Source organism: Microcaecilia unicolor, chromosome 3 (assembly GCF_901765095.1).
Source record: "Microcaecilia unicolor chromosome 3, aMicUni1.1, whole genome shotgun sequence".
NCBI lineage: Eukaryota > Metazoa > Chordata > Amphibia > Gymnophiona > Siphonopidae > Microcaecilia > Microcaecilia unicolor.
Genome location: NC_044033.1, coordinates 85,223,855 through 85,249,857, shown reverse-complemented (window position 1 = coordinate 85,249,857; position 26,003 = coordinate 85,223,855). Strand labels below are relative to the sequence as shown.

General features: G+C 41.6%; 1 protein-coding gene across 5 annotated transcripts in view; it reads left to right on the top strand.

Moving 5' to 3' along the window:
- Positions 1-26,003, top strand: part of TOGARAM2 (TOG array regulator of axonemal microtubules 2) — a 161,589-nt gene that overhangs the window by 113,840 nt on the left and 21,746 nt on the right. For all 5 annotated transcript variants that reach the window (XM_030196134.1, XM_030196133.1, XM_030196129.1 and 2 more), the window contains 3 exons: positions 10,224-10,329; positions 12,066-12,301; positions 24,207-24,365. In XM_030196134.1, coding sequence (XP_030051994.1) covers positions 10,224-10,329; positions 12,066-12,301; positions 24,207-24,365 — 501 coding nt within the window. The remainder of the gene's footprint in view (positions 1-10,223; positions 10,330-12,065; positions 12,302-24,206; positions 24,366-26,003) is intronic.

The following is a 26,003-nucleotide window of genomic DNA, read 5'->3' as shown; positions in this document are numbered from 1 at the left end:
AAGCCTCTATTCTATAACGTCAACGCCTACATTTCATAGTGTACAACTCAAAAGGGGCCCTATGGGAGGAGTATGAGTGGATCATGGGGCATTCCCAGAAGTTAGGCACAATATTATAGAATAATGTCATATCTGCACCTAAATTGGGTGCTGGCATTACACCAGGTTTTAGCAGGCGTAATTCCTGTGCTCAACTTTAGTCGCAAACCCACGCTTAGCTAGTATTCCGCAAAGAGCAAGCGCCTTTTGCAATACTAGTTTAGTGTGGATCTTTTTGACCCCTAACTTTGGGCACCATTTACTGAATCCTGCCCTGTATATCAAAATTCATAGAATCATACAAACTCTGCAGATTCTGGAATTGAACGGAGAGTGTCATTAAACACCTCTTCTGGAAAAATATGACATGATGTGATGTCTTCGCACATCTTCCTATCCAGATGATGAATTTCAAAGTAATTTCTCAAGCACTCCACTACTAGGAGGTACTCAACTTCCTTAAATTAAAATATGTTGATTCCCACCTTTTGCTACGGCCTAGTAGGTGCCAGGTGAGAGCACAGGGGTTCCCGGTCAGTGTCCGACTGGATCTTAGAACATATATAGCACCTCTGGATAAAGTTCTTGATTTCATGATTCATGGACAGCCAGAAAAGTACCTCTTCAGCAAGTCAAATACATCCATTAATACCAATATGACTTGCATGAATTCTTTCAAGCATCTTTTGCCTTTTGGCTGGAACATACAGTTCACCTTTATAATCAGACTTTTTCAACAGTGAGTTCATCACAGAAGCTGTGAAAATGTCTAATCTTTGGCTGCAACATCTCATCATTAGTGAGCCATCCTCTCCGGATCTGCTGTTTCATGGCCTGGTAGATCTCAAATCATTCTCTGGCTTGCTGAATAGTATCTATAATTTCAGGCACCATGACCAGCACCATCTCTGGGTAATGCCCACGTACGTTAACTCATATAGCTTCAGTTCTAGCACTCTCAAGTTTAGTCTCTAGCACAAAAGCCACTGGTGGCCTCCTTGCAGGGGCAGCATCTTCAGGCGTTTACTGCTTGGTATGAATTGCACTTTGAGACATATTTCTATAGATAACATATGTGCCTGAATGGTATTTTGTGCAACTCCAGTGGTTGGCAATTCATCTGGGACTATAGTTAATTCTGCGACAGGGATCTCTATACCTTCTTCTTGTGTACGAGACATCTTCTATGCGTGCATGTTTAGCTCTACTGATGTTCTCACCCCTTTTGTGTTAGGTGATGAAATAATATTTACTTGACAGCCTTTGTATACATCGTTTTTTCTGTTCGTATCTGGGCACTGGCCTAGAAACCAAGTGTGCATGACAGATTTTGTAGTTCAGGACCCCTGTTTCCACTTTCTACAGCTGAGTTATGGTCATATTACCTCTGACCAGTGGTTTTTGCAGGTTATTCGAGACGGTTCTGCTTTACACTTCGCCACGCTTCTCTCAGATGTCTTTCTACAGTCTTCCTGTCGCTCTCACTGCAATGCAGGTGAGGTAGGGGAGACTCTACAGAGGCTCTTGGATCTTCAGTCTATCATAGTGGCGCTTTGTGCAGGAGGGTTTTTGGCGGAAGCTTATCTGCATATTCTTATCAGGACCAGTCTCCAAATGTTCTTCCGGTTTGCGACTCTGGGGTACTATCTGCTGTTTTGGGCCCACCAAATTTATGCAAGTGGTGGCACCAGCTCTCAAGAAAGAGGGAATTCTTGTTAACCCGTTACTAGACGACTGGTTAAAAAAAAAAATCTTATTGATGGAGTCGGCAGGCCACAGACCGAGGGGTACAATTTTTACAGTTCTTAGGTTGCCTAGTGATGGTGGCCTAGAGCCGTCTGATTCCTTTGCAGTCTCTAGAATATTTAGGGGTTATCTTCGACATGGCGCAAGGTCGTGTTTTTTCTTTTTCTTTCCCAGGGCAGAGTTCTCAAGTTGCAGTCTCAGCATTACTTCTTGGTCGCGTTCTTTGTGCTCAACATTATCTTCATATCCTCTGCTAAATGGGAGCTACTATAGAGCTAGTTCCCTGGTCCAGACCTCTCATTAGGTCTCTCCAACTTTTTCTCTTATCCGGATGGTTTTCTCGGATAGAATCGGTCGCACTCTTTGTGCTCAAGATTATCTTCTCATCCTCGGCTCCATGGCAGCTACTATAGAGCTAGTTCCCTGGGCCAGGCTTCTCATTAGGTCTCTCCAACTTTCTCTCTTATCTGGATGGTCCTCTTGGATGGAATCCCTTCAGATGAGGTTGTCTCTCCATTCCCAAGAGTGCAGCAGTCTGTTCTAGTGGTTCTGGATGGAGTATCTCACTGCAGGAATGCCTCTACAGGCTACACAGTTGATAGTTTTTTTTTTTTAATGGCCAAGGCCAGTCTCCGTGGCTGGGGAGCCCTTCCTTTAGCCAGGTTAGCGCAGAGCCTTTGGTCTCCCCTGGAAGCATCCCAGTCCATCAATTTCTTGGAGTCCAGAGCAATTCGTCTACCTTTGAAGGAGTTTCATCCCCTAGTGACAAGCAAGGCGGTGAGAGTTCTGTCGGACAATGACATGGTAGTGGCTTATGTCAACCGCCAAGGAGGAACAGAGACTCTTCTCTTGAGACGGGAGACGGCGAGTCTCTTGGCATGGGCAGACATTCGCTCCACTACTATTTCAGCCTCCCATGTGGCGGGAGTCAAAACTTTTCTAGCGAATTTTCTCAGTTGTCACGCTCTAGATCCAGGGGAATGGACTCTCACCTTTTCAGCGTTTCATCTCATAGAAGCTCAGTGAGGCACTCCAGTTCTACATCTTTTTGCTTTCAGTCTCACAAAGCTTTCTTGCATCTTCAGTTGCGGAATAGTCTCGACAGTGGCAGGGATAGTTTAAAAGAACTAAAACCAAACTTTGGTATGACCCAAAACAAGCCTCCGTCTGAAAAAATGTGGAAAAAGTAATGCCAAGCCTCATTATGATCCTAACCAAACCTCCATCTGAAAAATGTGGAAGAAACTAATGCCTATCATTGTGACCCTAATCAAGCCTCCATATGAAAAGATGTAGAAAAAACAGCACAAATAACTGAAACAAAAAGTGAACCCCCCCAGCACTGATAATTAAAACCATAAAAAATGGAAATAAAATGCGGATAAAATAGTATATAAGCAACAAGAATATACAACTAATATGAAGTGTATGTAAAAAATGGCCATGAAAACAAAAAAATGATGCCAAGCTTCAATTTGAAAAAACTTCTTCCAAAATGTAAACATTAATGAATAAAAACTGGAGGAAATAGAACTGAAGCTCATAAAAACAAAAAATAAAATTACTTAACACTAAAAAAAGTGAATAAGAAATGTGAGTCATAAAAATACAGTGATTTTTATGAAACCAGACAAAATGTATATAACGAACCTAAGTGTATGGAGTGAACAGGTTAAAACCAAAAGCTGTATACAAAACAGAAATGGAAATGTGAAGTGTGTGGATAAAAAGGTATACTATTCACAAGAAGGATCTATAATCTATATCAGCATTTAGACCATGGGGGTAAACAGTATTAAGCTGAAATATACACTTCTGTTCCTCTCTGAGGGCCCTTTTGCAAAGGCAAGTAAGGGCCTATGCTCATGCAGTGTGCGTCAAATCAGCATTACCATCTGGCTAGCATGTGTGCCTGGCAGTAATTCCAAGTTTGGCATGTGCCGAAAACACGCAGTAGAGAATAATTTTCTATTTTCTACCGCGGGGGCGCTTCTGGCAGAAATTGGCAGTTGGCACACACTGGATGGATGGTTACGACTCTGGTAAAACGTGAGCCCTTACCGCTAAGTTAGTGGTTGGTGTTAAGGGCTCAGGCCATAAATAGACACGCACTGGTTTTCATTGTGCCATGTGCCCATTTCCTGGCCCCATTAAAAAACCCTTTTTTCCAGATGCGCTGGAGAAATGGTCCAGTGCGAGTCCAATACACGCACCCACACTACCTCAGGCCACTTTTTGGTGGGCCTTTGTAAAAGGGCCCCTAAGTAAAGTAGACTTAATTTTTCCACCTCTCCAGCTTTTACAAGTTATTTTAAACACAAAAAATTAAAAATCGCTAATTGAATGATGAAAATGATACTAATGGGAAACAAAAGGGGCAGATTCCACATTTCTACTAATACAACTGTGATGTTCAATTACTCTCGTCTTGACCATTCGATTACTCTTCCTCACATAAAGCATTGGGCACAGACACATAATGATCTATACAACATTTGAACTATTACAGTTTGAAGTGTGTGCCAATTTGTACACTCTACCTGTAACTAGATGAGTAAATTCATTCATATCTAAAGAATGCGTACACCAGTAGACATCTCATATGAGAGTGTTATCTCAGGTAAAACTGATGGTACCAAATAATTCTTGAGATTGTTATCTCTTAAATGTGCTTTGAAACAGTTGTGGCCCTCTCAGATATACCAATTTTTATGTAAAATCTTACCTATATCTTTTGCTAAGTGGGAATATTGCAAGGTACACACAAATTCCAGAGTGACCCTCTCCTTTCTTGTGGTCAAGAGAGTTGCCCTATTGGCAACTTTTGCTTTATGAAAACCCTCAAGGATATATGTATCTGGATAACCTCTTGTTTTAAACCTGGAAGCCATGGTTACCTCTTGTATTTCATAATCTAAATGGTCACTGCACAACCTACGTAAGTGAAGAAACTGACATAAGGGGAGATTTTTCTTTAAGTTTCTGCTATGAAAACTGTTGTACCGTAAGTAGATGTTGTGATCTGTAGGTTTTCTATATACGGAGATGTGAATAACACTTCCAGTTTTCTTAACCAATACGTCCAAAAAATTAATTTCATTCTCATGATAATTCATTTTGAACTTAAGATGGGAGTTCCTAGAGTTCAACCATTGGTGAAGTGTTGTTAAATGCTTTGTGCTGCCTCTCCAAATGATGAAGTTGTCATCAATATAATGCTTCTAAAGGCATATTTTGTTTTTAAATGGGTGATTTAGCAAAGTTATATGTTGCTGCATTTGAGGATTCTTTTTTTTTTTTTTTAAAGAATCCTCAAAATGCAGCAACATATAAATTTGCTAAATCGAGTGCCATGGCGGTGCCCTTGATCTGTTGATAGTACTGGCCTTCAAAACAAAAATAATCCTTAGTGAGGGCTATAGTTGCAAATGTCGAAAATAAAATAATTTGGTATACAACGGTAAGTCGACCTCCCTTTTAATGTGCTCTCAATGACTAACAGAGCTTGTAATTGCGGTATATTGGTATATAGTGAGTCGATATCCATGGTTACCAAAAGGGTATCAGACAAATCATCATGTATGCTGTTCAAAATGTTAATGAAATGAGAGGAATCCTTGACATACGATTCTATTAGCAGTACATGTGGATGCAAAAAGAAATCAACAAATTGAGATAAAGGCTCAAGAACAGACTCATTCCCAGAGACGTATGTAGTGGACGTATGTATTTTTGGTAGAACATACATTGTCAGGACTACTGGAGATTTCATTTTCAGGAATAGTTTTTCCTTTAGCAGTGGCGTACCAAGGGGGGGAGGTGGGGGCGGTCCGCCCCGGGTGCACGCCGCTTGGGGGTGCCGCGGCGCGCGCCTGTGGGCTCCGACTTCACTAACTTTGCTCGTTCACTGCAGCTCCCTCTGCCCCGGAACAGATTACTTCCTGTTCCGGGGCAGAGGGAGCTGCAGCGAACGAGTGAAGTTAGCAAAGTCGGAGCCCACAGGCACGCGCCGCGGCACCCCCCCCCAGCGGCGTGCACCCGGGGGGTGTCATTTCGCAGGCGGGGGGGGGGGGGGGGGGGGGCGCATCGGCGATCCGCCCCAGGTGCCATCCAGGCTAGGAACGCCACTGTCCTTTAGTGTAAGAAAACCTGTATCTACAACCTATCTCTTCTTGTAAAGTTTATGTAGGATCACGCTAAAGCACAGTATAATATAACTGATCTGACAGTTGTCTTTTGATTCCTCGTATGTAGTCAGTTCTATTCAAGGACAAACCCGCCTCTTTGTCCGCTAGTTTAATAACCACATCTTTATTCTTAGCTAAAGATTGCATTACTCTGAATTCATCTGATGAAAAATTAAATAATTTTTGCCTTTTCTTCCTTTCTAATGTGGAAACCTCTCTATGCACACATTGACTAAAGGCATGCATTAAAGGGTCAACCGGACTTGGTGATAACCAGGTGGAGGGTTTCTTTAAAATGGGCAAATCTGAACTACCACTTTTTTTCCAGGTTATTCAAGTTTCCTCTTTAACTAAGCAACATATTTATTCATGTTTACACACCTTATATACACTTTTTGTGTGTGTGTTTTCCCTTTGTATGCAGGCTTGTATGTTTTTTAAGCTCTCATATGCACACTCTGCCTAGGCATATACTCTAAAGCATGTCTATATTTTATAGAATAGGTTTACATTTCTACGTGATATATAGAATACACCAAGCGCCTCTCCAGGTGACTAAATTTAGCTGCAGCCATTTACGCCATGTAAATCCCAATGCCTAAATTAGGTGCAGATAGGGTGTATTCTATAATAATGCACATAGATTTTAGAAATGCTCATGCCCTGCCCATGGCTATACCTCTTTTCAACTATGCGACTTTGGCTATCTTGATCCTTATTTGGTAGACTGACCCCTGGTGGTATATCACAATACACTGCTAGGATCAGATGTCGCCATTTTGAATGAGTGTCACCAGAGGCAGGAGCAAGTAGGAATTTTTATTTCTTGCATTTGTATCCCACATTTTCCCACCTTTTTGCAGACTCAATGTGGCTTACAGTATGCCGTAGCAGCGATCGCAATTTCTGAAATAAATGATAGAGTATATTATAGAGTAAGTTAGATAATCAGTTCATTGTTTCTACCTTTCAACTTTTTGAGGTGGGTGAGGAGGGTCTGTGGGGGAGGGGAGTACAGTAGACTACCAGGGATATTTTTTAAAAGGCAGCAGGGCAGTGGTGCTCCTAGGTGAGCCATCCGGGGCGGATTGCCGCTGCGCACCCCGGTGCATCACCCCCCCCTTGAATAACAGTGCCCCCAGCGCATCACCTCCACCCACCCCAAGCGCATCGCTCTTACCTCCTGTGGGTGCAGGGAGCAGTTGCTTAGCTGTTGGCTCTGCCGGTTTCCTGCACCGGAACAGGAAGTAACATCAGAGGGAGCAGGAAACCAGCGGAGCCAATAGCCGCATGGCTGCTCCCTGCACCCCCTTGCAGCATACACCCAGGGTGGACCGCCCCCACCGCCCCGTCCTTGGTATGCCACTGCGGCAGGGAGGTCAGGTGGAGATGCTTGATTACCAGAGGATTTTTTTTTAAGTTAGGGGAGGAGGGGATCATGTTGTGGGGGCTGCTAAACTACCAGGGATTTTGTTTTAATGTCAGGGCAGAAGGGTTGGGTTGAGTCAGCGGGAGGGAGGGGCTGCTAAACCACCAGAAATTTATTGTTTTATGTTTGGGGGAGTGAACTAAGGGAGGGAGTCTGCTAGACTACCAGGTAATTTTTTAACGTTGGAGGCAGAAAGGGATCAGGTCAGGGAGCTCTCAACTTACCGTTCTTCGCTGCCTCAGACCTGGCGTTAAAGTTCACGCATTGTGCTTAGGTTGTCTTCCCTCAATAGCTTCTCTACATTGCAGTGATTTAACTACTAGCCTCCTTAGTATACATTCCAATATGCTGTCTGCTGATGTCTACTGCACATGTTCATTTTGGCACTGAAATTTTATCTGCATCATGTGGCCAGTAACATGCAAGTAGATTGCTGCAGCCGTGTTATCTTTATATGCAGTGTCTGCACTATTACGATCACCATCTCTAGCTTTAGTGCATAAGCAATGGGTGGGGACCTTTTTTTATCCTGGGCGACATGTTGCCAGTATGTATTCTTTGTTTTCTTTCCAACCATACTTAATTGTAGTGTTGCCTTGCTGAGAGTTGGTATAGTTTTTTTTTAATGCAATGGGGTCACCATGTGAAAATATTCTGCAAGATACGAGGAGAATGCTTTTTTTTCTGCCCCTCGGTGATGCACAGGAATCCACCAGCTGCTGTTCAATTTTATGTTAAGCTCCCATTTAACCTCTTGGTTAGAGATTTGATGGGCTCTCCTGGGCTGTATCAGTTCACAAACACTTATTTTGTTGTACCTTGATGACAAAAATAGAAAAAACAAGCAGAAAAACATGGTCATTAAAGTTTAAAAGAACTGGCCTTAAGGTTATCAGAGTCTGCTGGTTAATGAACTGGGACTCAGAACTCATTGAAAAGGATACCAAGGGGAGATGGGAGGTGTTTAAAAAAGATTTTACAATGTTTCCAAGAAGTGTGCCTGCCTTTGGGAGGCAAATGTTAAGAAGAGAAATGAGAATCTCATGTGGCATAATCAAGAAGTCAAGAAAAGATTTTGCGTTTATACTAATGAAAGGGGAAGCAACAAAGGTTAAGTCTTATGAAAGCACACATACTACAAGCAAGGGAGCTTGAGAATGATCAGATCAGAGAAAAACAATACCAAAAGAAAATATGACAAAAAATAGCAACAACTCCAAAAGTGTCTTTCATGTGTTTTAATAATAAAAGGATGATAAGGGAAACTGTGGGCCTCTTTATGAATGAATGAATGAATGGGTTGGCAAATATGCTGGGGAAAGGCACAGAGATTTGTAGAATAACTTTTGTGTTTCAGTGAAGAGCTGATTGAGGAAAACAACCCAACAAGAGCACTAGCCCTACACTCAGGAATGGGCAAGGCAAGGAATGGACCAGGACCATTTAGGAATACTAGGGCAAATGAGTGAATTGGTCGCAAGAACCCGGTTCTTAATATATCAGAAATCAATTAAAACAGGGCAGGTTCCCCAGGGCATATGTAGACCCTGTACTCAAAGCAATCTTTATTGAAGTCAGACAATCCAAGACCTGTTTTAGGGGTATTTTACTAAGCCACGGTAGCGTTGGTTTCACATTGCCTGGTGAGATAGCCTATCTTAGTTGACTATTAGCACTTAGTAGCTATTCAGATGACATGTGACATAGCTGGTCACCGCCAATATTCAGCATCTGGCCGGCTATATTTGGTGGTCAATTATGGCGGAATATCTTTGTCTGGTTCCAACTTAACTGACAGCGCTGGATATTGGCTTGGCCAGTTAAGTTCAAACCAGTCCAAAATAAACCAAATATTTTGGTCATCAGAAACAGCCCGGCATTGAATATCCGGGCGCCGACTGAGGGAGTTAGCCAGGCTAACTTGCACAGTCTAAATATTGGGCCCTATGTGCCTAAATGCATATGCGTGTATGTACCCAGTTACACTAATTTTTTATAAAGGAAATAGGCACCCATTTTCCATTCTAGAATACGCACATATCAGGTATCCTGTTATAGAATTACCCCCACAAAGTTCTGAGTGATGCCATTTTTGTCAAGAAGATATTTTTTTGTAAAAAAAAAAAAGGTTGCTCTTGCTTTTATGTGCCACCAAATCAGCCCTGAATTAACCATTAAGCAAAATGAGCTTGGGCTTAGGGCATCAAGGGAAGGCTATCATGCCCTTAACTCTTTCACTGCCACACCCATTATCCAATATGAATTTCAGTGTTTTTTAAATCACTATAAATATATATGATGTTTTGTACAATAATGATATAATTCTTAGCACTTATTGAATCTTAATGTCTTTTCAGTTAAGCAATAGAAGGGCCAAGGGGCACCTTTTAAAAAATGGGGGGGGGGGGGGTGTTAACTCAAATATGAACCGAGGGTTTATATTCTGGCATTCATCACCTTCCCTCCCTCCCCCGTGGTGTCCAGAATTCCTCCCCTTCCCTCCTTCTCCCAGGTTCACTGACGCTGACACAAAAAGGATAATGGTCCACTTGGCCTTAGTCTGACCCTGCATCAAGTACACGTTTTCCCAAGACCATATAAGCATTTTACAAAAGGTTCCAAATGTAGCAATGAACATCCTAACCTGCATATCTTTTTTCTGACCTAAATGACCTATAAAAAAATCGAGCCTCACATCTCTCTGTAAACCTACTAGTCTTGGAGTGGTATGGAGAGATATAGGGGACCTGTTTTAGATGAGTGCTGTATTGTGCCATTGGAGTTTCACCCCTGAATTCACATTTATGACTGTTGCTTTGAAGGGAACAGAAAGAGAAAGGACTCCATGGTGTGAGTCGCCTGGCTGTCTATCACTCAGATGTCCTCCTCTTTAGACTTCACGACGTGTCTCTGGCAGTCACAAGGGAGGTAGGACATTTTTCATTATGTTATGCTATGCATGGATACTGTGCACCTTCAGATAGCACTGAAAAATCTGCATGCATGTATTTATTTATTGCATTTGTATCCCGCATTTTCCCACATATTTGCAGGCTCAATGTGGCTTACATTGCTCCATCATGGTATCACCATGAATGAATAAACATATACAATTAGTAATTACATAAGAAACATGGGAAAAATAGTGTATAAAGTAACATGTATAGGGAAAACATTAATGGAATAACAGATAAGACGGTGCTTTACTAAAGTTCAAATGATGGATCATTATGGTATGTTCTGTTAAAGAGATGGGTCTTCAAGGATTTCCGAAAGTTGATTAGGTCATGTATTTTTTTTCATAGCAGTTGGCAGTGCATTCCATAGCTGCGTGCCTATGTAAGAAAAACTGGATGCATGTGTTGTTGAATGACTCTATATACAGGTGACTGAAAGGGGCATTTTCGAAAGAAACGTCCAAGTTGCGATTTGGACGTCCTTGTAAAACGTCCAAATTCAGGGGCAGGAAAAACCGTATTTTCGAAAAAAGATGGACGTCCATCTTTAATTTCAAAAATACCCTCAGAGATGTCCAAATCCTTAATTTTGGACGTCCCTAGATTTGGACAACCCTAGACATGGACGTTTCTGACGTTCAGCAATTTTCAAAACCAAAGATGTCCATGTCAAAGCGTCCAAATGCAAGCCATTTGGAGGTGGGAGGAGCCAGCATTTGTAGGGCACTGGTCCCCCTGACATGCCAGGACACCAGCCGGTCACCCTAGATAGCACTGCAGTGAACCCACAACTGTACACCACTACCATAGCCCTTTCGGGTGAAGGGGGGCACCTATATGTGGGTACAGTGGGTTTGTGGTGGATTTTGGAGAGCTTGCTGTTTCCTCCACAAATGTAACAGGTAGCGGAGGTATGGGCCTGGGTCCGCCTGTCTGAAGTGCACTGCAGTACCTACTAAAACTGCTCCTGGAACCTGCATGCGCTGTCATGGACCTGAGTATGACATCTGAGGCTGGCATAGAGGCTGGCACAACATATTTTTAAAGATGTTTTTTGAGGGTGGGAGGGGGTTAGTGACCACTGGGGGAGTAACGGGAGGTCATCCCTGATTCTCTGTGGTGGTCATCTGGTCATTTCGGGGACCTTTTTGTGCCTTATTCGTAATGAAAACACGTCCGGGTGAAAACGTCCAAGTGTTCGTCAGGGACGTCCTTGCTTTTTTCGATTATGGGTCAAAGACGTCCTAGTGTTAGGCACGCCCAAGTCCTGCCTTTGCTATGCCTCCGACATGCCCCCTTGAAATTTGGACGTCCTTGCGACGGACTGCAGTTGGAGATGTCCAAAATCGGGTTTTGATTTGGACGTCTCTGGGAGAAGGACGCCATCTTCCGATTTATGTCGAAAGATGGACGTCCTTCTCTTTCGAAAATGAGCCATTGAATGAACTGTACATACTAAAATTTAACATTTTTAAATTAAAATATTTTAATTTCAAATAGGAAAAGTATGTTAAAAATAAACCCTCATAAGTACTTGGTTCTCAAACATGGAAAGCAGCTTTGGAATGGATTATAGCAAACATTGATGTTTTAGTGGAATTAATGGCAATCTTCATTTATCTTCTGTATGCCTAACCATTAGAGGGCCTGCTCTATCCTGTGTTCATATGCAAACCATGCAACTTACACTTCCTGTCCCTTGGTCAGGTCAACAATCTGCGCTCCAAGGTGTCCCGCCATGCTATTAAGTCTCTTGGAGAACTCTTTCTGGCCATGAAGAAAAATATGGACCAAGAGGTAGAAGAAGTTGCCCGAGTCCTCCTCCACAAGACAAGCGATTCAAACGAATTCATTCGGGAAGAATCTGACAGGTCCCTGGGAATCATGGTGGAGAATGTCAGCCCTTCCAAAGCATTGACTGCCCTGACAGTAGGCGGTGTCAAGTATGTAGTTATTCAGTTTTCTACTGTCTGGAACTTAAATGCACAAATAGTAATAATATCTTGTATTTCTAGACTACCTTTCCACATATTTTGTTGTAATTCCAGACTCCGTTCCTTTTATCTTGCTGCACCTCATGCCTGGAATAGACTTCCTGAGCCTGTGCGTCTAGCCCCCTCTTTGGCCGTTTTCAAGTCCAAACTAAAAGCCCACCTCTTTACCACTGCTTTGGACTCCTAACCACTGCTCACTTGCCCTGTCCTTTTATCCTTACCTCTTTATTCCCTTACCCTTAATTGTTCTGTCTGTCTGCTTGTCTTATAGATTGTAAGCTCTTTGAGCAGGGACTGTCTTTTTGTGTATGGTGTACAGCGCTGCATATGCCTTGTAGCGCTATAGAAATGATAAGTAGTAGTATTAGTAGTAGTTCAAGGTTATTTATAATAACATCTTTTTTTTCAATTAGAAGTACCTATCCTACAATCTAAGGGCCTCTTTTACCAAATGGCAATGCAGACAAAGCCCATTGAAAGTGAATGGGCTTTGTTGGCATTGCTGCACCGGGAATCGCTAGCGCGGTTTGGTAAAAGAAGATCTAAATTTGTATTTGAGGTAACAGGAGATAAAATGACTTATCCAGTGTCATAGGCAGTATCAGTGGGGGAAGCAGAACATAAAGCCTAGTTTCCAGAGCCCATTTCTCTAACAACTAGGCCACTCCTTACCCAAATATTTATTTATTATGGGATCCCTGTTTTAATGTATTATTTACACATAATAATTACACAAAGCATTATAATTCAACATACATTATTTCCAAATACCTTTTATCAGCATTTCTTTGCTTTTCTAGCAGAAGTTTAGCTTACAACATATCTCCTGCATTATAAACTTTGTTACCAACAATTATAGTGGACAGCATCACTGAGAAGTGCCAAACACCTTAGCCAAACTCAAAAGCAACCTGCCATTGTGCCAGTTTCTTCGTCTATGACGGATTTGTACAGACTTTGAAGAATTCAATCAGCAGGCGCAATTCATGGGCGATAGATTTGCAGCAAGAGGATATCCTCAGAGGCACATCACCAGCAGATACACTAGGCTCCTGACATAGTTTGTACACTGAAGTATTCTTTTTTGGCTAAACACATTTCACGTTCTATCTGAAGATATTGGCATATTCTAGAAGGTCTCGAGTGTTTTAAAAACAAATCATTGGTTATTGCATACTCTAGAAATAAAAATCTTAGAGAACATCTGGTTCCTTCCACTCTACCAGAAATTAAAACCACATTAGGCACTCCACATTTAGGACATAGCAAGTGTGGACACTGTAGTGTATGCAATCTGTGCCTTGAGGCCACTGTTTTCACCCATCCCATTATGAGCAAAACCTTTTCTTTGAAGCACACATCTGACTGTAACACTGCCCCGGTTATCTATATCAATGCCCATGTCCTCTTTTGTACGTGGGAAAAACCATTAGAACAATTAAAACGCGTATCATAGAGCACAGGAGCTGCATCAACAGGAAAGTAGAATCTGCACCTCTTGTCCAACATTGGTATGCAGCTATAAAGAAAGCTATATTCCAAAGGAATTTGAAAAGTTTAATCTTGAAAATTCCTTGAGCAGACTCTACCATTCATTCTGCTCAAACCCTAGAGAGCTTGCATTGTAACAGCAGCTAGCTGACTCACAGGGACTTATAGAATCCCACCCACCCCAGGGTTTTCCACTCATTTATAGACAAGACAAAACTCATTAAATTTGCTCCTCAACCATACACAGGCAATCTTACAGAGTATTCACCCCAACATAGTACACCTGTCCATACCCATTTCAGCCAAACAGGATGACTTTTATTCTCTGTAACAATTGTGGTGCTTTAATTTTAAGGCCAATCATCTGTAGATTAAGTCTTGTCCTATCTGCCTTCAGATATCTAGTTTAAAACAGGAGCTCAGTAAAGTAAAGCAGGAATTGGATGCTCTTAAAGCAGCTTCTAGGACTGCACAGAATCATAACTTCTCACCACTACCTCAAAGAATAAAACCACTTAAGAATAGATGGTTCACAGTAGGCTCAGGCAGACTTCGTTATGTGACACACAAGCATCCGCCCTCACAAGTGTTGCCCCTACAGAATTTTGTTTGCTCTATTACAGCACAGTGATGGTCCAGAAAATAGAACTGAGGCAGAAGAGAAAGAAATGAAGTTGAAACACAAGGATATGAAGGGACCCAAAGAGAATGATGATCACAGTGATTATCCTGATAATAGAACTGAGGCAGAAGAGAAACATATGAAGTTGAAACAAAAGGATATGAAGGGACCCAAAGAGAAAAGACACACCCAAATCACAAATGTTGAAGCACATAACAGGAAATGTAGATGGAAAGCAATGACCACAAATGCTCGCAGTCTAAGCAATAAAGTCCATGATCTTCAAGCCCTGATGTTGGAGGCAGACTTAGACGTTGTTGCAATCACAGAGACGTGGCTCAATGGTTCCCACGAATGGGATGCAAACATACCAGGCTATAATCTATTTAGGAAGGATAGAGAGGGGCGTAAAGGTGGAGGAGTAGCTCTATATATGAGAAATGATATCACGGCAACTGAAATGACAGGCACCTGGGGAAAGGAAGAAGCGATATGGATCACCTTAAAAAGAGATGATAGAACCTCTGTCCACGTGGGTGTTGTCTACAGACCTCCGACACAATTGGAAGAATTAGATAAAGACCTGATCGCAGATATTCAAAAGTTGGGAAAGAAGAGAGAGGTGCTGTTGCTGGGAGATTTCAATTTGCCGGATGTAGATTGGAAGGTTCCGTCTGCAGAATCGGAAAAAAGTAGAGAGATTGTGCATGCTTTCCAAAGTGCTCTGCTCAGACAAATGGTCATGGAACCCACAAGGGAGGGAGCGACGCTGGATCTGGTGCTCACAAATGGGGATAGAGTGTCAAATGTCCGAGTGGGAGCCCACCTGGGCGGCAGTGACCATCAAATGCTTTGGTTTGATATGACGGCTGAAGAGGAGGGCGGCCACTCAAAACTCAAAGTCCTGGATTTCAAGCGTGCTGACTTTAGCAAAATGGGGGAATACCTAAGGAAGAAGCTGACGGGCCGGGAGGACGTACGAGAGGTGGAAAGACAGTGGTCCAGGCTGAAGGAAGCTATAAATAGGGCCACAAACCTTTATGTAAGGAAAGTAAATAAAAGCAAGAGAAAAAGGAAACTGATATGGTTCTCCAAGCAAGTGGCTGAGAAAATAAAGGCTAAAGAGTTGGCGTTCCAGAAATACAGAAAAACTCAAGATGAGGAACACGGGGAGGAATATCGGAGGAAACTGAAAGAAGCCAAGAGAGAGATATGTCTGGCGAAAGCGCAAGCGGAAGAACAAATGGCTAGAAATGTAAGGAGGGGTGACAAAAATTTATTCAGGTATATTAGTGAAAGGAGAGTGACTAAAAAGGGAATTGTGAGACTAAAAGATACTGCAAACCGCTATGTAGATAATGATGAAGAAAAGGCAAATTTGCTAAATAGATACTTTTGTTCTGTTTTTACTGAAGAAAATCCGGGAGAAGGACCGCGATGGTCTGGCAAAAGTTCATTTGAGAATGGAGTGGATATAGCACCGTTCACAGAAGAGAGTGTCTATGAACAACTTGAAAAGCTAAAGGTGGACAAAGCCATGGGACCGGATGGGATCCACCCCAGGATATTGAGGGAGCTCAGAGAGATTCTGGCGGGTCCTCTTAAAGATTTGTTTAATAAAACCTTAGAAACGGGAGAGGTTCCGAGGGATTGGAGAACGGCGGAAGTGGTCTCTCTTCACAAAAGTGGTGATAGGGAAGAAACTGGAAACTACAGGCCGGTAAGCCTCACTTCTATTATTGGAAAAGTAATGGAAGCGATGCTGAAGGAAAGGATAGTGAATTTCCTGGAAGAAAATGAGCTGCAAGATCCGAGACAACATGGTTTTACCAAAGGAAAATCGTGCCAAACGAATCTCATTGAATTCTTTGATTGGGTGACCGGAGAATTGAACCGTGGATGTGCTATAGACGTAATCTACTTAGATTTCAGTAAGGCTTTTGACACGGTTCCCCAGAGGTTGCTCTTAAATAAACTGGATGGGATGAAGATGGGACCCAAAGTGGTGAACTGGATTAGGAACTGGTTGACGGACCGGCGCCAGAGGGTGGTGGTGAATGGAGTTCGCTTGGAGGAGGGAAAGGTGAGTAGTGGAGTGCCTCAGGGATCGGTTCTGGGGCCGATTCTGTTCAATATATTTGTGAGTGACATTGCCGAAGGGTTAGATGGTAAAGTTTGCCTATTTGTGGATGATACTAAGATTTTTAACACAGTGGACACCCCGGAGGGAGTGGAAAACATGAAAAAGGATCTGAAAAAGCTAGAAGAATGGTCTAAGGTTTGGCAATCTGGATCTGAAGGCGACGAAACAGTGTGACAAGGCGGTGGCCGTGGCTAGAAGGTTGCTAGGCTGTATAGGGAGAGGCGTGACCAGCAGAAGAAAAGAGGTGTTGATGCCCCTGTACAAGTCGTTGGTGAGGCCCCACCTGGAGTATTGTGTTCAGTTTTGGAGGCCATATCTTGCTAAGGATGTAAAAAGAATTGAAGCGGTGCAAAGAAAAGCTACAAGGATGGTATGGGATTTACCTTACAAGACATATGAGGAGAGACTTGCTGACCTGGACATGTATACCCTGGAGGAAAGGAGAAACAGGGGTGACATGATACAGATGTTCAAATATTTGAAAGGTATTAATCCGCAAACGAACCTTTTCCGGAGATGGGAAGGCAGTAGAACGAGAGGGCATGAAATGAGATTGAAGGGGGGCAGACTTAAGAAAAATGTCAGGAAGTATTTTTTCACGGAGAGGGTGGTGGATGCTTGGAATGCCCTCCCGCGGGAGGTGGTGGAGAGGAAAACGGTAACGGAATTCAAACATGCGTGGGATAAACATAAAGGAATCCTGTTCAGAAGGAAGGGATCCTCAGGAGCTTAGCCTTGAATGGGTGGCAGAGACGGTTGGGAGGCGGGGCTAGTGCTGGGCAGACTTATACGGTCTGTGCCAGAGCCGGTGGTGGGAGGCGGGGCTGGTGGTTGGGAGGCGGGGATAGTACTGGGTGGACTTATACGGTCTGTGCCCTGAAAAAGACAGGTACAAATCAAAGTAAGGTATACACAAAAAACTAGCACATATGAGTTTATCTTGTTGGGCAGACTGGATGGACCGTGCAGGTCTTTTTCTGCCGTCATCTACTATGTTACTATGTTTTGTTAGCTAACCACACTGCAGCAGACTTACGTTTCATTGTGGAGGGGAGGTAATTTTGACAAACTCCTACTACAAGAACAGAAACTGATCTTTGAGGTGAACACACTCAGTCCCCATGGTCTCAACAATGAAACTGATTTCCGCCCATTCCTTTAGGATTTGTTTTACATCTGTCCTCATCTTATCTGCACCCATACAGACTCTTTCAACAGTTTTGATTCTGCACGAAAGGTACCTTGAGCACATTCCATATACATGCACATTTTGTCTAGGTTATGTTTATAGCCCTCAGCATATTGTGTCTTCATACACATAAGGAACCTATATAATATTTTATAGTTTTATCATTATTATTCTTTGATATTTTTACTGTGTAATTCAGTACAGTTTTATGTGAGTTTCAATTTCATGATATTTTAATTCATTTATCATTTCTTAACTATTGTTGTCTATGTACATTGTTTTACAGGCTTATAAATATTTTAATTCAACATATGGCTCTTATACCTATACAAATGGCAATTCTTCACCTTTTTTTAATATACAATTTTCATTTCAAACCATATCTTGTATATATTTAAAATATGTCTTAATGTGGTCGCTCACATCATCACACAATTATTTATAATGGATGTTTAGGGTTGTTATTTGCAATTATATTGACTGTAAATGTCCTATTTTTTTGTACTGTGTTTATCCTATCTTTTTTGAATGCTCAATGTTCATTCTTCAAGGTTGTAAAAGTATTTTATATATTTCACGCTACTGATTATTGATTATTTGCTACATGAGGTGTGTGACTTTATGTATATGGCACTGTCACACAATGTTTGGTAACATTGAGGGGCATAATTGAACGTCGTCGGTGAAATAGATCGCCGGCGATCACTTTCGAAAATAAGCCTGATTGTTATCTTATATTCTCCATTGGTAACATCACTGTTATTGTATATGGTTTTTCATGTTCATCCTTGATACATAATTTTAGTTACTATTTACAGCACAATAGTATACCATTTATTATTTTAAACTGGTCATCCGTTACACTTTAATAATAAATACATTTTGTTCTGCCACAGTCCTGACTAAACATATGTCATTTCACATATAACCTAGATACATCTGATTTCCCAATCATGTAATAGGTACTCTTTACGCAGATTATTAAATTGGTAAGTCAGTTTTTTCTAGCCTATACAACATATTGTTTCATAGTTCCTCATACTGACAGTTATATTTCTTATCATTTCAACTTTCACCCATTATGCCAATATTTCAAGTAATTACATTAAATTATCTAGTTCAAAATGTTTTTATTTGTTCCATATTAAACACCTCTATGCTGGTTGTTTACTTGCCTCTACACATCACTCACTCACACACTCTATTCACATTGCTTTTTCATATTCCCCATGCTCCGTTTTAACTTCAATGTATGCAGTGCTTTTCATCTCTCAACCATATCAACAACCATTCACCCTTTCATAGCTCATTTCAGCTACGTCACGGCTTCACTTTATTTTAAAAATTTTGGGGGGGGGGGGGGGGGGTTACTGCTTTAGATGTTCATTGGTTCCATCATGTCCCCTCCGATGATTTTAGTTTTGTACAAAATTATCTACATTTTCAGTACCCTCGTGTCACGTCATCGTGATGTCACATCCCTTGCTTTTTGCGCACTTTTTCTTTCAAAAGTGGGTCATTGTCTGACAGCTGTTTTCAACGCTGTTCACTACATTGCCTTGCCTACGATTCAGGCATACTTAAAGGTAAGATTCACGTGTGACACAGTTTGCTCTGAGTCATTTTTACATGTATTGTTATATCTTGGCTTCTACAACGATCGTGTCATATATTATTTTCCCTCTTTTTTCACAGTGCACCACTGCACTGCTACAGCACCTTTCTTTGGTCTACACTATTACTAGTGCCTACATTGTTGCTTATAACTGGCACATATGTTCTTTTGTGGTTTGATCACATTTTCGTCCACAGTTTTGTTGTGTATGATGGTGCAGCATATACTCTCTTTTTTACTAGTCCACTGTTTCCTACTGTCCAATGTTTTCATTTAGACGTCCAGTTTGTTCGGCCTACTGTGTCCCGCACAATTTGGTAGCTTTTATTCACTCTTTTCATTTTTATACTTCAGCTATCACAAATTGGTTGTTTATCTCTTAATGAAGTGTACTGCCATACTGCTATGGCACGGTTTTCTGCTCACTACTAGTGTCTATATAGGCACTTAACAAAGGTGCACATGTTCATCATTTTCTTGTATCACATTCTTGCTTCACTCACGTGTGTGCAGCAAATTTTTTCCCCTATACCGTTCACATTTTCCCACCATTATTATTATTCAATTATTCATCCGGTTGTTTTGTTTCCCTCACCAGTAGCCTTTTTCAGCATTTGTATCTCCTTAGATTTTATTGTTAATTTTTACTTCTTATTTTTTATTTTTATTGTTTATTAATAATTTTTTTACTTTTTATTTATTCATCTTATTTATTTTTATTTTTTCTACTATTCATTCTTTCAAACCATCATAATTATTATATATTTTTTTCCAGACCATTATAACCAATCGTCACCATTTTCTTGGCTTTCTTTCTCATATCAAGCATACAGGCTAGTCCTTTCAGAGTTTCTCATTTTGGTACACACACACACATTTTCTTTATACTTTCACAAGTCTGTGTGGATTTCACTCCTTTTGGGTCAAACACATACAGGTGGGTGTTCAATTTCCTACTGGTAAATCACCAAGGCCTTACTTCATGTTTATCCATGTGAGCATTTTTTCCTCTATAGATGTTTATTACATTTGTTATATTTTTTTGCTGTTTATAAGTTTGTTAAATATGGGTCAAGGTGTACTCATGCTTAATCAATACATTTGTGTCACATTTATGTTTGATTAATCAATTCTGTTATGATATATCAATGTTCCATCAGGTCCTTCATGGAAAACCTATAAATATATGTTGCATTTATACCAGAAACAGATGGAGTATAATATACACATGTATATTTTATATATTATATTTCTCTCATTTATTTTATATATTTGTTTACTTCCATATGTTCATGTTTTCTGTTTTCATTGTGTTTTTATGTTTTAAATTTAATTTCTCTATAGTTTTCAAGCCATAGGCTCCTGATGTAGGCCTTTTGGCTGAAACACAACGTTGTGTCGAGTCATTTTATTGTTTAATAAACTTTGCTTCGTTTTTACTACTGCTGTGGTCCGGTCTTTGGGAATCCTGGTTCACATTCCCTCTTTGCTTGTTGACCCACTGCCAGCTCAGCTTGCAGCAGAGACTCCCCAGAGAGAGAGAAACAGATACGATATGTACCATAGTCACTTTGGTGTACCTTCTTTTTGATCATTTTTTTTTTTTAGAAAACATTGCTTATGTTTTCCTTTGTCACTGTAAATCTGCAAGCACATTATTTCCAAAACTATTCAACCTACAGCAACCACATTTTAGAAAAACAGGAAATAGAGTAATAGCTTTCCGGAAAATTAAGGGCTCTGTTTACTAAGCTGCGCTGTAGGTGTGCTAACGTTTTAGCGCGTGTGCTAAAAACACCCATGGGTGTCTCTAGCATTAGCGTGTGCTAATTTTTAGCGTGAGCTAAAGAGTTAGCGCACCTACAGCGCGGCTTAGTAAAACAGGACCCTAAGGGGTCCTTTTACTAAGGTGCACTGAAGAAAGTGCCTGAGGTAGTGTAGGCGCGGGTTTTGGGAGCACACAGATCCCTTGTTTTGATACTCTGCATCATCCTGTTGTTTTTCTGGTTTAGGAGAAGCCAGTGATAAATAATCTGTTTAAGGGTTTGTTGAAAAGTCTATGACTTCCCTTGGACAGTTGAGGCTTCATTATTTAACTATAAGATATTTACATTTATTTCTTCTCCCCAAATGATTCTTGGCAAAACATATTGAAATTTGCAGCCTTTACATGTTTTCCCATTAAACATTCCTGGCTTTCTCTCACTATTATTGAAACCTCTCTATTGGGATTCCCTAAAGATCCTGTTTCAATAGTATCCTTGAAGGATACTCAGCCCCGAACTATGTGCTCTTGGGTGACTATTGACTTCCCCTCCCCCCCCCCAATTCAGTTTAAAAGCTGCTCTATCTCCTTTTTAAAAGTTAGTGCCAGCAGCCTGATTCCATCCCGGTTAAGGTGGAGTCCATCCTTTCAGAATAGGCTTCCCCTTTCCTAGAATGTTGGCCAGTTCCTAACAAATCTAAATCCCTCATCCCTGCACCATCGTCTCAACCATTCATTGAGACTTCAGAGTTCTGCCTGCCTCTTGGGTCATGTGCGTGGAATGGGAAGCATTATGCTACCTTGGAGGATCTGGATTTTATCTTTCTACTAAGAGCCTAAATTTGGCTTCCAAAACCTCAAAACTACCCTCCCACATTTTCCTATGTCATTGGTACCTACATGTACCAAGACAGCTGGCTCCTCCCCAGCACTATCTAAAATCCTATCTAGGTGGCACATGAGGTCCACCACTTTTGCACCAGGCAGGCAAGTTATCATGCGATCCTCATGCCTACCAGCCACCCAGCTATCTACATGCCTAATGAATGAATCACCAACTAGTACAGCTGTCCTAACCCTTCCCTCCTGGGCAGAAGCTCCCAGAGACACATCCTCAGTGTGAGAGAATATTGCATCCCTGGTGGGCAAGTCCTGGCTACAGGATTACTTCCTACTTCACTAGGGTGATGCTCTCCTTTTAGGAGACCTCCCTCCTCCAAGGCAGCACAGGGGCTTCCAGAATGGAGGTGGGACTCTCTACAACGTCCCCTAGGCCTCCTTTTTGTACCTTTCTGCCTGCCTCAGTTCCTCTGCTACTCTGGCCTCAAGAGAACAGACTCATTCTTCGAGAGCTAGGAGCTCTTTGCATCAAGCACACACATATAACCTCTTGCCAACTGGGTGATAATCATACATGTGACACTCACGTGGTTATAGAGCTATCAAGGGGGCCCAAGTTTTAAGAGGGAGATTTTAGCACATGTTCCAGCCCTTCCCACTCTATCTTATGGTTCTGCCCCTTCCCGTGCTGTTTGTGTAGTGCAGAAGTTGGCAATGCCAACACTCCCGCGCATGCTTAGTTCAGGTACTGAGAAATGGAATATAAGATGATACCTTTTATTGGACTAGCCTAATATATTTTTTGATTAGCTTTCAGAGGCCTAAACCTCCTGCTTCAGGTCAGGTCAAGACAGTATACTGCTGTTATGATATCTTCTCCTGACCTGAGGAAGGAAGTTTTGGTCTCTGAAAGCTAGCCAAAAATGTATTAAAATTAGCCCAATATAAAGATATCACCTGATTTTTCATTTTATGTTTTATTTGTATTTATCAACCTTTATTAAACATATTACTTTATTCTGAATCAAAAATATTTTTTTCCTACATTTGATGTCTGGAGATTTTTCTTTTTCTAAATGTGTTGGTCAGTCGCTGGTTTCCGCTTTCCTTCATCTTCTCTTAACTTTTTTGCCAGGGTTTCCTGTCCATTTGTCATTTTTCTTTTCTCTTTTTTTCTTTCAGTTTTATTTAATTTATTTTTCTACCTATCTATCCAGATGTAATTCATTCTTACTATCCAGTCTTTAATTTTCCTCGTTTTACTTAATTTACTTAAGCCTTTCATCTTTCCTTCACCCTTTCTCTCCCCATTCTTCTACCCAGCATCTACCTTCTCTCTCCCCATTTCCATTCAGTGTGCTCTCTCTCTCCCCATCCTTCCATCCAGCGCCTTCTCTCTCCCCATCCTTCCATTTAGCATCTCCACTCTTCTCTCCATCCATAGTGTCTCTCTTTCTTTCTCCATCAGCAGTTTCTGTCTTTTCCATCTAGCATATCTCCTCTTTCTCTCCCCATCTTCCATTCAGCATTTCTCCTCTTCTATTCATCTTTTCTCATCCCCCTGTTATTCATCACCTCTTACTTCTCCCTCCCTCCATATGGTGTCTTCTGTTTCCCGTGGGCCGTTACTGCTTCTCCCGATGAGCAGCAGTGGCAGCAAAACAATAAATGCAGGCATGGGGCCGCAGTCTTCAGACATGAATTATTGGCGCTGCCAGTTTCCTGATCCCTCTAATGTCAACTTCCTTTTCCGGAGCAGGGGCCGGCAGGACCAACAGTGCATGCTTGAAGACTGCGGCCCCGCACCAGTGTTTTATTGTTTTGCCACCGCTGCTGCTCGTCGGGAGAAGCGGCAGCAACAGGTTTGGTGGTGGCAGTGGCTCAGCTGGAGAATTTTCCACTTTGGTGGGAGTGCAAGAGATGACCTACCAAAGTGGGAAACTTGGAGAAGCCTACAAAAACTTGAAAGCATTTCTTCCCAGAAAAGAAAAAAAGGTTGAAAAATAACAGAAATATGACCAGTTTCTTTCTTAGAGGAGTTGATATGGAGGAGAACAGTGTTTCTCTTATACAGTCATGCCAAACAATCAAAGAAAAAAACCTTTAGAAGGGTAAATATGTAAAACAGCCCTTATTTTGGCTAAATCAGTGGATGTTTGCAATTTGCATTTTCTTTGTTGGTTTTGCAGCCATCGTAACAGTACTGTCCGGAGGTGTACCGCAGAACACTTGCTCTATGTGGTGGAGCAGCTCGGGGCAGAAAAACTTCTCGCAGGGACCAAAGACAATACAGAGATGATGCTGCGGACAACAGTGAAGCTTACTCAGGATGGGCACCAGGACACAAGGTAATACTGTGGATTTCAGGGATTCCACCCTTTTATCCTGCCAAATCACTGAATAAAGACTTGCTTTGTGGCCTAGCAGTTTCCTTCTGACTTTTTTTGGGCTTCCAACTCAGTCAGCCTCTCATGCTAGGACTGTAGTACCACGAGACTTCATTCTAAACTGTAGATAGATAAGACACGCTAATAAATGCACAAAACTTTTGGTGCCCGATTAAACTGAGATCTGGTGGGACCTCCCTTCCCCCCCTCCCCCGGTCCCCCTTCTCCCCCTCCAAAGAAAATAGAAACCTGCTGCAACCCCCCCCCCCCTTCCTGGGGGAATTTTATTACAGAATATATATATATATATATATATATATATATATATATATATATATATATATATATACACACATACACACATTTTTTTTTACAGAGTATGTGTTGTCCTGCATCCTGGGATAAAAAAAAACAGGTAGGCATGTGACTCACAAAATACAGCACAGGATAAGAAGCAAGGGCTCCTTCCGCTCGCTATACAGGAAGTACTGCCGGGCTAGCAACAGCATTTTTTTTGCATATTCATCACAGATTGCTGTTGCTGTTTCTCAAGAGAGGAACTAGAGAGGAACTATTTTAGTCCAGCAGGTGGAATTGTTTGCACTGCACCACTGGGTGATATATAAAGCCCCTGACGCAGCCCTTTAGGAGGGTGAAACATGGCTGTGTTAGGCTTATGACTGTATTAAACTCTAGTGGTGAATAAATTCATTTTTTATGAAAGATGTTTTGGCGATTTGCTTCTTTCTTATCCCGTGCTGCATCCTGGGATGCCATGTTTCATTTCTACATTATCTATGCATTTTATAGTATTTATTTAAAGGGCAATTCTATAACTCAGGTGCCCACATATATGCACACGTTACATTGTAATGTTTATGTTTAGAATACGAGCACTTACGCATGCATGTATGGACATACCCATTTCAGTGTTGCTAGGGTGCCTAGGTGCTATTTTGCACATTCCCGCTTAACTTACATGCACATATTTACAAGAGAAGGGGGACGTCCACAAGGGTGGAGGATGGGTGGGACATAGGCATGTCTGTCTCCCACTCATATGGGTAAGTTCCAGAAATTTCTGCTGCATTTCAGCTCCAGTACTTATGCTAGTTCTGTGGCTGGTGTAACTGCAGGCGTGTAAATGTTAGGTAGGCTGATACTGGGTTATGCTAGTTAATGGAAAGTAGGCTCCTCTCACGCACCCTTGGTGCATCTAAATGGAGATGTGTATTGGTAGAATTGCTCATTAATATCTTATCTATCTAAAAAGGTCATTATAGAGCAACAGAAGGCTTTTTACAATGGTTTAAGGGTCCTTTTTCTAAGGTGCGCTGAAAAATCGGCTGTGGTAGTGTAGGCGCGGGTTTTGGGTGCATGCAGATCCATTTTTCAGCGTGCCTGTAAAAAATGCCTTTTTAAAATTTTTGCCGAAAAAGGATGTTCTGCAAAATAAAAATTGGCGTGCGTCCATTTTGGGTCTGAGACCTTCCTGCCTCCCCTGACTTCCCCAGTGATCACTAACCCCTTCCCACCACAAAAAATGATGTTTCACAACTTTTTATTTTCACCCTCAAATGTCATACCCACCTCCCTGGC